This window comes from Filicampus tigris, chromosome 14 (assembly GCF_054856515.1).
Source record: "Filicampus tigris isolate MCC_2025a chromosome 14, RoL_Ftig_1.0, whole genome shotgun sequence".
NCBI classification, from domain to species: domain Eukaryota; kingdom Metazoa; phylum Chordata; class Actinopteri; order Syngnathiformes; family Syngnathidae; genus Filicampus; species Filicampus tigris.
This window is the reverse complement of record NC_141230.1, coordinates 9015612-9030003: the sequence shown is the minus strand read 5'-3', so window position 1 is coordinate 9030003 and position 14392 is coordinate 9015612. Positions and strand designations below refer to the sequence as shown.

Sequence of the window (14392 nt, the reverse complement as noted above, 5' to 3'; positions counted from 1 at the left end):
ATTACTATTATTATTTATGTAACAGAGGCTACAGTTCACGATATCGTCTTCAGGCGCAACGCTGTCGTCATCTCCTGGTCACTAGGAGAAATGCTTTCGGTGACAACTTCCAGAAATCTAAAACCAACATATGAGCCGTATTTCGATTTGTGTCTCGTGGTATACAGTATTCTATTTTCGTTTTAGAATTAAAATTTGATCAAACCAAACATAAAATTAAACATTTTCTTACTCGCTCCAGACAACAATCTAGAAAATCAAGCTATATTTCAATTTTGATATTTTGATATTAAAACGAAAATCAAATAATGCGTCGTTTTCAATTTTTAATATCTTGTTTCAAACGTAACATCCAATCACCGAAAGAGACACGGACCATTAAGACACTCAGGTCACTTATTTGTTATATTTTCTGTGCAATAAAAGTGCAATAGCTCTTACTATGTTGCCGTTTTATCTGAATGTTTTTTATTTAAAAAAAAAAAAAGTAATAGGATAAATTCTTATCTATTTTATCCTTTAAGTTGTGAAATGTATATATGAAATAATGTAAATGTAAATATCCTTGAAAAATGCCAATACAATGGTCGAGGCAGTCATATTTCAGTTGGTCACTTCGTTCAACTTGTACTTTAACATTAATACAATAAGGACATGAAGGTAGTTGGTGTGAGAGAAGAGGATGCAGAGGACAGGGTTAGATGGAGGCAATTGATTCGCTGTGGCAACCCCTGAAGGGAAAAGCTGAGAGGAAAAGAAGAAGACAATAAATTAGATGATTTAACCAGGAAAATAAAAATAAATTCCATTTGATTAATAATTGTATTTATAGAGGCATTTCTGACACATCGTGGAAATGCAGAAAGATAGTACCATCGAGTGTAATTGTACCGTGCTGCAATGACCAATTTTGACATTTGGTGGCGCTGCAGGTCTGCATTAATTTGCTTGCTGTCGGCTGGCGGGTGCAGAGACAAAGTGCAGCTCGCGACAATACAAATGCATTCCTAAAGATGGCAATGTAGGATTGGGTCGTCGCGGACAATTTGGCTAAACGGTTTAATTTTGACATTGACACCAATTCATTTAGTTCCATTTAGTCCCGCCAACGCTAAACATAACCTCACAATTAAAGGAGCGGCACGCACATTTCATCTTGCAGTTTGTATATTTATTTTTTTTAAAGCAACTTCTTTTTGTAAAATATAAATACAAATTAGGAGATTTTAATTACAAAGTTAAAACAAAACAAAATGAACACCCAAAAAAAGTTTGATTTACTGCAGTAGCCTCACTGTTAGATATATACACAAGCTCTTTGCCAAAGGGTGAAGATCAGTATTACAATAAAACTTTATTATACAATCAACGCTGTAGCTCCGCGTGTTAAATTACAGACTGGACAGGAAGCACAATTTGAACATTACAAAATGAGGAAAAAAAAAAAGATACAACAAAAAGAATTGTACATCATGTGCTCCCTGTGAACTCAAATAGCACATTCAATAGCACACATGCACAATGTGCTGCGCTCACACGCCGTCCGGTTATCAGAAAGAAGAAAAAAACCTTTATGTACACACACACACATACATACATACATACATACATATATGTATATGTACATACATATATTTATTTATATTTATTTGTACATATATTAATTTATAAAAAATACAACCGTCAGTTATTGAAAGTCAAGCGTATGGCTAAGCTACCACAGGCCAGGTCAGCCAGCAGGTCCAAAAGTCTTTATGTACAGTGCCGGGCGGGGAACTCCAGGCAGCATACCAACCCCCGACAGACCGGAAAGCCAACCGCAGCCCGAGAGATTGAAGAAGGTCAGTGCTTGTTGTGAGCCGGGTTAAGGATGAGGCCCACCTGGCCGGCCGCTTTGATCCTGTCCTTCAGTTTGTCCCTGGCCTGCTCCCAGCTGTCGTCCAGGCACTCCAGTGTGGAGCCCAGCAGGGCGGCCAGTTCGCCGCTGTCCTCCACCAGGTCCAGCAGTTCCTTGCTGTCCGGCTGGAAGCCCTCCAGCTCCTCGGGGCAGGAGAAGAGCTGCGACAGCGAGGCCTGCCGGTAGAACTCGGCCTCGGACACCGTCACCACCTCCATGTGGGGGAAGGCCTGCCGGAAGCCGCGGGCCGACATGCGCAAGCGGCGGAGCACATCCGACAGGAGTAGCCAGTTCCTAGGCCTGACAGGGAGGAAGGAAAGAGAACATTTATCACGGATGAGAAATGACAACTTGTATCTATTTAGTTTATTAGTTATATTTAGTTTACTAGTTAATGTCGTTTGAAAGTCGTTCATGATGCTACATTATTCTTTATACTGCATAGTATTATATGCATTATATTACACTACTTCTGCATTACTTCCTACAATCAGAAGAAGGTGGTATTCATGGCTTGTGTGACCAAACAATGCCAAAACATCGGCATTACAACACTAACTGTAACTGTTAGTTTTGATTTTCAAAATACATTTAAATATAATTTACATTTAAAATGTATTCAACTGTTATAATAAATTCCAAATTGTAACTTGTTTTATTTTAACAATATTTGAAATGATGATTTTTATTTTAAAGTGAACTTTACGTTTTTGCAGTTATTTCAATTTATTGTATTTATTTTGTTATTTATTTATTTGTATCATGTTTATAAATTACAACCTTATAATTTGAAACACCAATTATATTCTTTAATTCAAACACTTAAATTGCTTCATTCTTAAAAATGTAACATTTCATTCATTTTCTTATTCAAAGTATGAAAAATATGATATCATTCAAGGATTATTTTAAAATGAAGTTTAGCATTAATTTGTTAAAAATCAATTTTTGGTACAAAAGAAGAAACAAACTATTCATTTCAATAGTCACAGACTAAAATAAAATTTAAAAAGTCAGTTGTTAAAAACATTACACTTTCAATCTTACAGAAGATGCACATAAACAACTTTGAAGGCTAATCACTGGTTATGCGTGTAATGATAAACACAATCAGAGTGACATCACAACCAATCCAAGTGCTGCGTATAATGATTAAAAGCTAAACGGCCCAATCTCTGCAGGAACAGTGACTCATCAACTGACCAGTGACTGTATACTCATGCAGAAAGTCCCCATTTAAACAGATATTTGTTTCACGGCGCAAAGAATATGTGCCAATTCCGTGTTAGAAACTTTTTACAGATGTCCAAAAAAAGTGGAGATGTCCAACAAAATGACATCTGCTCACAACGAGGTAAAATTGCATTGTAACGCGCGTGCCAAATTGTGTTTCTGCATTACGGCAAAAAGGACTGCATTATTCCCAACACTTGGGAATGGCGGGACGCTCACCCATGAGAGACGGACACCTGGATGTTGTAGCACGGCAGCAGGGGCCGGTCGGAGAACTCAAATTCAAACACCTCCTTCTTGTCGTCCTCGTCCTCGTCGTCAGGGCCCGGCGGGTCGGCCAGGATGTCATAGGCTCCGCCCTCCTCGACAGACTCTGAAAGGCGCAAAACGAATGTGAGCTGACGTCTTGGGACATACTTTGCCGCACAAAGATTCAGTGAAGGGCAGCATCACAAGCGACCCCCCTTCACATTTTACACAAAAAACAGCCAAGCGGGATTTTGTCACAGTATAAATTACACACACAAAAAAAAATCATGAAGAAAGACTGAATAACGCCGGCTTTTAAAGGCAGGGCGACAGGGGCTTCGGTTGCACCTTGTGATACTACCTAACAAGATGGAAACTTGCCAGGTCGACTGCGTCAGTGCAGTTTATACAGAAGAGCCACGCGAACAAAGCGGAAAAAGGCTGGCTTTTACGGCGCCGTTATAGTTTGGACAGTACCTTTGAAGGCTAAAAATTGCAATGTTAACTTTGTTCCATCTGTTCTGTGACAATGACAGGGACCCTACTGCAGACATCAAAAGCTGAGAGTAACTCACCCTCCCCACTTAAAAAAAAAAGGTTTATAATTACCCCCAAAAATGCCAAAGCACTACTTTTTTTTTTAGGGATCTTCATACCACTTTTATTCAGACCGATACCAGTACGAGTAGTCCCTCTGAGTACTCACTTATACCGAATACCGATACCTATAGTACTTCTGAGAAATGACATTTAACACAATGACCAAAATTTGTGAACAAAGACTTTTTTTGTGACTCAGCTCATGAATTGCCAAGGTGTCAAACTGCCACAGTACAGCACCAACTATTGCTGTTGAGGACTTGATTTCAGATTTGTTTCGTTTTTGTTTTGCCTTAAGCACCTGTGGCTGGTATCAGTACCATACCTTAAAATAAGGCCGGGATAGGCTCGATATGACATCTGGTATCGGTACTCACTCATCCCTCACTTTTTTGTTCAACAGGGCTTTGGAAGAAGCTCCAGTTCCTTGACATCAAGCGGCCACAAGATGGCACCAGAGCAATACTTTTCTATTAGACAGGGTTTTGGCGCCATCTTGTGGCACCTTCGGGCGTTTCAGAAAGAGCATAAAAACAGTAAATTGGCACGTTTTTTTTTTTTTAACCAATAAACGAGGATAGATTTGAAAAAAATCTGCAAATAGGTGAACTTGTGAGTAGCGAATTATAAAAATTCAGGGGAACCCTATATGCATAACAGCGACACGGCTGAAAAATGTCGGCTTTTAAAACAACGTAAATGTGGCTTCTCTTTCAGCTCTACCTCCGAAGCAGAAAATCTTCAGGTCGAATTGGCCTCCCAAATTGCGTTTTACAGGTAGTGTGAAAGGGCCTCCTCTTACTGCCCTCATATTAATTTCGGAGGCAGATAATCACCGGATCGACTCGGTCCCCCCCATTTCCGCGTCAGTACAGAACAGCAGCATTAGAAAAAGGGTGAACAAAAAAGGTCTTCTACAGCCAGATATAAAGGGATCGTTGTGATCAGTACTCACCACACACAGCGCTGCCGTAGAATTCCCAATAAACTCCGGGGTCGTCATCTGCGCGGCCCTGAAGGTCAGCAAAATAATCTATGGGGAGAGGAGAGGAGCATGTGACTCACCAGCCGGAGCCCAGAGGGACAGGCAACGAGGCAAACAATTGCCCTTGGAGACAAGAGCGGCGAATGGATAAACGGCAGTAAAAGAGGAGGAGGAGGAGGAGGGAGGACGGGACGTGTGAGGGGAGTGTGGAGTGGTGGAGCAGAGGTGGGGGGGGGGGAGGGGGGCTAATGGTCAGGGGCCAGCAGCTTCACCACGGGGGAGGGAGCGACTGTCTCTGCTGGGTTAAAGCTGGCTCAGTTCAGAGCGGGGCTGCAGACGGCTGCCAGGAACAAGAACCACACACAGCTCTGCCGGTGTGCGCGCGCGCGCACACACGGCGCGAGAGCTGGATAAGCGCACGCGGCGAGAGCAAAGTGTGTGTTCAGCACGTACACACAAACACACGCACGCACGCACACACATTCGGCGAATCAGAGCCGGGCTTTGTGCCAGCGCTGAGGCGTGGGGCGTCTGGCGTGTGTTTGGAGGGATTAACGGCCTCCAGATGAGTGGGACCAGGTGGAGGGAGGGCGGCCATCGCTCTCTCTCTCTCTCTCTCTCTCTCTTTCTCTCGCTCGCTCTCACTCACTCACTCCCTCGCTCGCTCGCTCGCTCTCTCTAGCGTGAGGCATCGATCGACGTGTCCACGCTCTTATCAAAGTTCACCACCACCTTTTTGCAGCCGCCTCCATATAAAGAGGGCTGACGAACCCGTGGCCTGTGGTCCATACACGGCCGCCGTGAGAGCATTTTGATCCATTTCTAAGAAGCCCCAAAACATTTAGCCCACAAATGCTCAAAACATATAAATGATAAACATATGTTCCGTCGTTGCATCATATTTGATCATTTATTGTATTTATATTGAAGGCTGATAGGAGAAAGGTTCCCCTCCCCACCTTGATATGAACGTCTTAAAGCATCTAGCTACAGCTTCCCGTTTTCTCTTCAGCGTTCACCCCGATTAGATCAATTTTAATGAGTCCAACCTGACATTATGCGCCGGCAACAGCCGAGTCCCATTCCCCCCCATCTCAAGTTACCTGGGAGAGGCGCACACGGGCCCTAACACGCACTACAAAAGCAAAGTCTCCGGGCCGGAGCGAAGCCCATTTCCTCACGTATGCTGAGCAAACACAGTTGGCGTTGCTAAGTAACCAGATAGAGGAGCTCAGAGGCAACAGCACGCACTCCTGCGGGCTCAAACTCCCTTGTCTAACAGGTGGTCGAGGGAGGGGGGAAAAGGGGGGACCGCCGGAGGGGAGAGATGGTCTGACAGCGGCTGACACTTTCTGCTGACGGCCGGAGGCGAGCGTGGGGCGCAAAATGAGGAGCGGGGTGGGTGGGGGGTGCGGGGGTGAGCATTTGCAAAGCGGGACTCGGAGCAACAGGTTGCGCTGAGGTCGAGGCGCTGAAAGAGCTGCAAACAGGATCGGGGCCTTCGGGGACTGGCTGCTGCTGAGCGGCTGCTTTAACATTTGAACCCTCATCACATGCACGCACAACCCCAAACCACCCACCGACCCCCCCCCCCCCTTTCCCATTTGATCCCCTGTCCGACCTTGCGACATTTTGTAATGCAAGGTCAAATCTCTGCCGGTGTGTTGTCGACAGGTACAAACATTTGAAGTGAATTACAGTTATGTCTTTTTTTCTAAATCCCAATCAGGGCACCCTTTGGTTGGGGGTGCCGACCACAGTGGTGGGTGAGCTCAATACACTGTTGTCCACTAAATGGAAGGCAGACGTTTTATGCATGAATTGCATTTCGGCGGCTTACAGCGAACTCTACCACAAAGCTAGCTGCAAGAAAAGCATCGACAGTATGTAAAACACTTGACTCCTATTTCACACCCAAAACTTGAATCTGTCGATTGAATTCGTTGGCTGCTTCCACCGTCAGGCTACCTAAATATTAAATGAGTCTTCTCCTCGCCTACTGATGACGCAGCATCCGGAGGGTTCGATATCTTGCTTATGGGGGCTTTGGACCAAAGGCAAGCACTGTACCACCTGAGCCAAGCTGCCCACCCTCTCTTTGTGTAAATGTTGCAGACGTTACCACCCCACATACACACCCCGCAATGGAAGCTCAAGCCAGATCGCAGTTTATCGTTGCAAACTGTACCGCGGAATCAACTGAAGCACTTGGCGGAAGCGTGCTTCAGTGACGACTAGGAAAGAGCAGCCAGGGGAAAAAAAATGGCTTACCGGTGAGGAAGTGCTCCATGATGTCACTGTGGGTCATTTTGAGGAGGCCTCGGCCAGAGTACGTTGCCAAGGTGGGGTCGGCCCCGTAGGACAGCAGGACGCGCACCACGTCCAGGTGGTCGTTCTCCACTGCGTCGTGAATGGGTCTACAAACACAAGCGCAATCATTTTAAGTAACTTGCGCATGAATCTCATTTTGGGAAAAGCAGATTAAATTGAAGTCGCTCTGCCTAGTGGGAAAGTTGGCAAATTACAGTCGCGTCAGCTCTGACAAAAAAAAAAAAAAAAAAAGATGATTAAAAGACACCATCTTTTGTCCATGATGAGATTGGAAGAAGGCTCTTGACGGGGGAAAAAAATAACAGTCTGTTTTTCACCCACAAGAGGGGAACACAGAGGAACCTCGGATCACAAACGGGTTTACGACTAAAGTTTCCAAACGGATATTGCTTCGGTTTGTGAACGATGATGAACAAACCGCGTTCACGCGGAACACTCAGCAGATTGATTGCATTTCTACTCATTTTTCAAAAACGACTCCGGTTCGCGAACAAAGTCTCCGGGGGAATATCAAGTTGTCAGCTTCGAGTTGCAACCTGCGGAGCTTGTGTGTCGCCATGACGCTCTTGGCAAGAAGCGATCAAATCCATCACGCAAGCGACGCGTGACGTGACATGAGTAAGCCCTGACGCAGCCCACTGGCGCATGCTGAGGAGGCCACGTGTTAGCGTTGCGCCTTTGTCGGCGTTGGGCGTGTGTTAGCGCGCGGGGTTTCGGGTTCCGGCCGAGGTGGTACCTGGTGCCGTCCTGCGCGCTGCAGTTGATGTCGGCCCCGTAGTCCAGCAGGTGCTGGACGATGCTGAGCCAGCCGCGGGCGCAGGCCTCGTGGAGGGCGCAGTAGCCGGCGTAGTCCCGGTGATTCACCTCGCACACTCGGTTCTCCAGGCAGTAGAGCACCACCTCCTGTAGGGAGCCAACACAAGCGCCACGGCTCAGCACGGGAGGGAAAAACAACAGAGTCGTACAAAGACAGACGGCTTCTAGCATATAAAATTTCCTGTGGCGGCCAAATTAGGGGAAGAGGGAGGAGGGGGAAGGGGAAATGAGCGTGTTCCTGCGCCGGCCGGACTAACATAAAACTCGCACACAAACGCTCCATAATGCTGCAGCTGGCGGCAAACGAGGCCAGGAGACCGAGTATGACTCAACGACGTGTCGCCTGCCAGATTCCGAAGGCGTGCACGCGTGCGGAGACAGTCACGGCGGGCCCGGGCAGCGAGCGTGGCGTAATGGAAGCGGAACAAAGAGATTTGATGGAAGCACTCAAGAGCTGGAAATGTTTTCTCTGGTCTCGGGGCCGCGACAGCCGGCATCCAGCAGAAAAATAGACGGGGCTGGTTTTTATTGGACCGCCGCCGTGTCTGCTGCTACTAAACGGAGGAAATGGCGAGAAGGGGAGGGGAGGAGGGAGAGCGTTCTGTTCTGATAAGAATGTCAGTGGAGAAATGCAAAACAAATAGGAGCTGCCGCATTTATCTGGATTTTTCTAAATTAGGCTTTTAATTATGTCACCCAGGTGCATCCATATCTGCGTATAAACGGCAACGCTTAGGCGCTGTCCCTCTAACAGCCCGCCGCCGAGACCTCCCTCCTGTGAACCTGGGGAATGACTCCAAACTTCCATTTCTATGCTAATTCTCGCCCTCCAGCTGCTCCAAGTGTTTATCTCGCTCGCTCCCCATTTGCGCGAAAGGGCGGCTGGAGGGACGGAAGGAGAAGGGGTGGGGGGGCGAGGAGGGGGCAGACTTGACTGGCGGGGGGAATGGAGCGGGCGGAAGGAGGGCCGCGGCGGCGAAGGCAACACCCCGACAGATGACAGATTAATGAGTCTGCGGATGAGATCTGCCGGGGCCGTCCGCTGGGCCGCAGCTGACAATAACAAGAGATGAAAGGGTGGGCTTGTCGTGGGTGGCGGTCCAAAATGTGTGTGTGTGTGTGTGTGTGTGCGTGCGTGCGTGCGTGTGTGTGTGTGTGTGTGCGTGCGTGTGTGTGCGCGCGCGGCGATAAGAGTGATTTAGAGGACGATTTGGGTTGTGGAAGGAGGAAGGGAGGGAGATACCGGGAAAAGGGGAGAAGTGAACAAGTGTGTGCAAGAAAAAGTGTGAGAGTAAAGAGGGGGGGGAAGTGGGAGTTAGTTTTTTTTTTTTTTTTTTTTTGCTCGCGAGTGACGCGCCAACTGGTTTCCACCCGCTGCCAGAATTGCGTTTGCCTGCCGGAGAGAGATTCAGGAGCGCTGTGCCGAAGCTCCCCTCTGGGGATTCCGCGTGTGTGCGTGTGTGCACGTACGCGCCGTGCGCGTCAGGCTGACGACGACGACAGTGCTGAAATGCAGCTCGCCTGCGCGCGCGCGCGCGCTTACGTGCCGCTGACGAGCGCGTGTGTGCATGCGTGTGTGGCTGTGGAGGAGGTGTAGCGCTAAACCTCTGGAGCCGTGTTTAATATCGCTGGGAGAGAGCGAGGAGCTTAGCACGAGAGCCCCGGCTTCCCGCCAGATACACGCACACACACGTCTCCGCAGTATAATGAGGCGCGCGCGCACACACGTACGCACACATCCCTTCCCAGCAGCCCCCCCTTCCTCCTCCACCGCCGCCGCTTTCCCTCCGTCCTCTAATCTCCCTCTCTAGAATGCTTCCCTGCGCTCGCCTGCAATCAATGCATCACTCAGACATTTAACCCCTTGCAGCACGGCCCGGCTACGCGCCACGCATACGAGCGGAGGTTTGTGTGTGCGCGCTCTTTGGGCGACGCTAGCTGAGGGAGCAGGGCCACAAGCCCGGTAAGCTGGAATGTTTTTGCTCCTAAAGTCAGAAATGGATAATCACCTCTCCCGAGTATAAGACAGATTTGCAACAAATACACCCCCGTCTTAAAAACAACTATAAATGATAAACAAAAGGGAAACAAATACTAAGAAATGAAATAAACAAGCCCGACTTTTGCGTCTCGTTAACGTGACTATACTTGAACGGTCAGGCTAGCAGGCTAGCGGCTAATGGGCGACAATCCTAACGAGCAGGGACTGTTTAATGCTCATTAATTCAAGAGACCGTTAGCGTCATCTGTTCCCGCCTCCGCATAACCTCCTCTTACATCAGCGGCGAAGGCCGCATTCCGAATGTGCCCAGACGTAGGATGTATGCCGCTTTGTAGCTTACGAGTCATAGCGTACTATGAAGATGAAAAAAAAAAAAAAAATTGCAACTAACAACTACAATATTTAAGTTGACAGGCAGGAGTTGTGGCAACAAAGCTGATCCTTTTTGGGCAGCCTGGACATTCTTTCGTACGGCATTTCGAGGTTGAATAGTTCGAGTTAGAATATGTTCAATTAACGCCTTTCGTACGGTTTTCCATTTCATTGCTTTGCATTTACGGCCAAGAAGTGTTTTTCGTGAAATTATTTACTTAAATTATCATCTTACTACTGTTTTAGTGGTGGTTAGTGATGGACGACAGTGAGTTCAGAGTAAAACAGTAACCCTTTTAATTTTCAGAAACGTGTCTTATGTTTGTGTTTTCAGGCTTGTGTTAAACAAAGACCTAAAAACAAAGTAGTAGCATGCATGCCAGTTGCACACATTCATTGTTTTTATCGCATACAAGCAAGGGTTAACGTTTTTCTAATGCAGAAACGAACCAGTTTGAAGTTACACTACACAGTACGACGCAAATCCTGCTATGAGCGCCCTTGGAAGGCCACTGCAAACGTTTCATCCATTTGTGACAATGTGAGGTTGGGTTAGAAGCCGACAACTCGGCATGAAAAGTCCGTCTATTTATCTCCTCAGGCAAACAGTCCAAATCGCCGCAATTCCCCAGTTTTGCCGATTATAAATGCGCCGGGTACTTAAAATGCAATCCAGCTTTCCTCGTACGCCGGCTTGAGGAGAGAAAATCAGACATGATTTATGTGAGGAGAATAAATGACAGATTGCACCTTTATCCCGGCTTTCAATGGGCTCAAGCGAGGGGGCCTGTTGGAGCACCCGGCACGGGCAGGGCCGGGGTGGGGTTTTTTTTGGGGGGGGGAGGGGGGGGGTTCCTAGGGGGGGCTGGGGGTTTGTCGGTCGTGGAGTTGGTTGGTGGGTTGGTTGGTTGAAGAGACGGATGAAGACATCCGCAGCATCTCTGCTCATTACCATTTCAAATGCTCCGCCAGCGAGCGAGTGAGGCAGACGAGGGGCGAGCGAGCGAATAGAAAGGGGAGTGAGGGAGGGAAGAAGCGAGCGAGTGGGCTTTCATGTGCGCCGGCACGGAGCGCGAAACTAAACGAACATGAATATATGCGCGGTGTCGCCCGGGCATCGGGAGCGTGTGCGCGCGCGTCTCGAATTATGTGTGTGCGCCAAGGTCTGCACAAGCTGCTCCTTCTGTGTGCGTGGACGGTTAAATGAGTGCGTGCGCGCGTGTGTGCGCCTAAGATGATTAGGAATTTGCATGTGCAGGTGTGTGTGGGTGTGCGATAGCGTGTTTTTTTTTTTTTTTTTTTTTTCCTTTCCTCATTTATTTTTGTAACATCAGTCATTCCGTGCGGCCTGTTCAGAAGAGCATGCCGGCGTGACTGTACGTGTGCTTATTAGGTCATAACTAGTGTCACTCCGTGTGTCACACTAATCAGCAAATGTGCGTGCGCGTGCGTGCACGCGCGTGCGTGTGTGAGCGTTTGTGTCACTGTCTCCCAGGCCCTTATATCTCGCTGCCTGCGTGTGATAAGCCTGGAGCTTGCGGCACTAAAACACCAGTATGGGACAAGCGCTGTGCTTCTACAGGCTTGTACGCTGGTGTGTGTGTGTGTGTGTGTGTGTGTGTGTGTGTGAGAGGCACTATGCATAAATTGGTGTGTGTGTGTGTGCGTGTGTGTGCGTGTGGGAGCCCCAGGGGTCTGCCCCAGGCTTATCACACGCAGGCAGTGAGAGACGCGCTTCCTGAGAGGCAGCGAGAGAAAGAAAGGGAGGGAGGCATGGAGGGAAGGAGGGGAAGGCGGGGGTGTTGTTTGCGCAGCGGCCAGTGCCTTGTTTGTGTAGTCTCAGGTTTTCTCCTCCCCCCTCTCGGCACGCAGGAAGGGGGGGAGGAAAAAAAAAATGCTAAAAGGGGTGGGGTGCGGGGGTTTGCGAGGGTTGGCGTGGGGGGGAGTGGAAAAAAAGAGAAAGAAGCGGGAGGGGAATAAAACGTTTGAGAGAGACACATAAATCACAGAGACGAGCCAGCTTCTCTCCCGCACGGCTGACTGCGTCCCGCTGCCGTTCGCCGCCGCCGCTCCTCGTGTTTGTGTGCGAGCGAGCGAGCGAGCGAGCGAGGGAGGAAGGAAGGAAGAACAGCCGCCGCCGCCGCCACCGCTAACCGCAGTCACCACGGCACATTAGAGGGCCATTAGAACGCGATTATACTCCCAGCGCTTACCTCTCATTCACACTCTCCGCCGCCCGCTCTCCAGCTCTGACTCACACACATCATGACGCACACACGCCTAATCATCATAAATGTGGGTCTGAATGTGCGTGTGACCATAAAGCAACCGGTTAATGAGCAACGCACACACCTACTTACAGTTTGGTGAAGATGCCTCTGCTGGTGATTAAAGATATTACACACGCGAGAGTACGCGTGGAAAGCGCAGAGGCAGCCGAGCGAGCGAGCGAGCGAGCGAGCGAGCGAGCGGACACGCGGCGCAGCTGAGGAGGCATTAAACTGCGCCGATCAATAAATCAATTTGGAAAATCTGTCAAGGGGAGAGGCGCACAAGGGACGGAGGAGGAGGGGAGAAGGAGAGAGACAAAGGGCCATCCGGCTTTAATTAAAAGGCAACGTGCGGACGGCACCTTGGCTCTATTTATGTCGAGTGTCCGCGAAGCCACCTCGCGGTTTAGTACGGCACAGTTTGGAAAGATTTGTTTCAATAACATCATCAAAAAAAGTAGTCGTTAAAAACAATATAAACTCGCTAATGTTAGCTGTGTCAGCTCCGCCAACAAAATGACTTGACACACAGTTTAAGTGGCCGTCGAATGGAAAAAAAAAGTCACACAGTCAACAAAGAGTTCATGCCAACCCGTACATTTCTTGTTTTTGTAGCAGATTTTTTTTCTCTCTAAAGACGAGCCATCAATCGATTAGTCCATCATTTAGTTTGGACTGTGTAGGATTGATAAACGACGTGAGGTAAAATGGAGTGCAGTGCTAGGCTACAACCATCTGAGGCGCTGTTGATACACTCAACAAAATGGCATTCTAAGAAGAGCCACATTACATCAGCTACGGCAAGTTGAGCTACACTACTTTTGCGCTCGCTACTTTGGGTAGTATACGACACAACAATGAGGTACAAGTCGGCTATTTTGGAACCCTTCACAAAATGCGTTTGGGAAAAATGGTAAAATCCTGAACTGAATACCGCTTGGTGGAAACTGGCTTTCTGATCTCTTTCAGGGCCCAATTAATCAAGCAACCAGACCTCGCGCACACGTTGGCATGATTTAGTGCTGACCCGCAAAATCCAAGCTCGCTACGTGTCAACATGTGAGCGCTAAACAGCTGAACGTCGACTTGTTTTTCTGTGTTCCGGTTCCTCTACCTTGTTGTTGTTCTGGCAAGCTTGGAATTTGCGTCACGAACAGAGCAAAATCCGCATCGCAGCGGAGACGGCGAGCCTGCCAAAGCTGATGAGGGCGCCTTTGCGTTAAACACCACCTGGCGCCAAGCGCTTAGGTGGGAAAACCGGTCTATCTAAAAGCTTTAGAGCGATGGGAGATTCTTGTCTTGCGCTGCGCTGCGCTGCGGGGCGACTGCCAGAAAGCGGCGCGGTAGGGAAGAAAAGAAGTCCGGATGCACGAGAGAAAGAGAGAGAGAGAGAGAGAGAGAGAGAGAGAGAGAGAGGCAGCGTGCATCGCCGCTCTTCTCCGTATAATGATTCCGCCGATGCCGTCTGCGCGTGAGCGCGCGTGCGTGTGTGTGTGTGTGTGTGTGCGCCTGCCTCCATGTGTGTGTCACACTTCGCCTCACGGAAAATTAATGAGATGTGAGAGCGGAGCGAGGCGAGAGAAGGGGGGTGGGGCGGGGGGCGAGGGGGGGGGGTTTTAGCGTGTGTGTGCGCTCGC

General features: G+C 48.6%; 1 protein-coding gene across 4 annotated transcripts in view; it reads right to left on the bottom strand.

Annotated features, from left to right (window-relative positions):
• Positions 1 to 1149: 1149 nt before the first annotated feature.
• The window catches only part of bcor (BCL6 corepressor), a 44005-nt gene continuing 30762 nt past the window's right edge, over positions 1150 to 14392 (bottom strand). For 3 of the 4 annotated variants that reach the window (XM_086051560.1, XM_086051558.1, XM_086051561.1), the window contains 5 exons: positions 8032 to 8198; positions 7236 to 7381; positions 4935 to 5012; positions 3350 to 3503; positions 1150 to 2197 (listed from right to left, as the gene is read on the bottom strand). In XM_086051560.1, coding sequence (XP_085907686.1) covers positions 1843 to 2197; positions 3350 to 3503; positions 4935 to 5012; positions 7236 to 7381; positions 8032 to 8198 — 900 coding nt within the window. In that variant the 3' untranslated portion in view covers positions 1150 to 1842. The remainder of the gene's footprint in view (positions 2198 to 3349; positions 3504 to 4934; positions 5013 to 7235; positions 7382 to 8031; positions 8199 to 14392) is intronic. The other variant, XM_086051562.1, reaches the window with a different exon arrangement.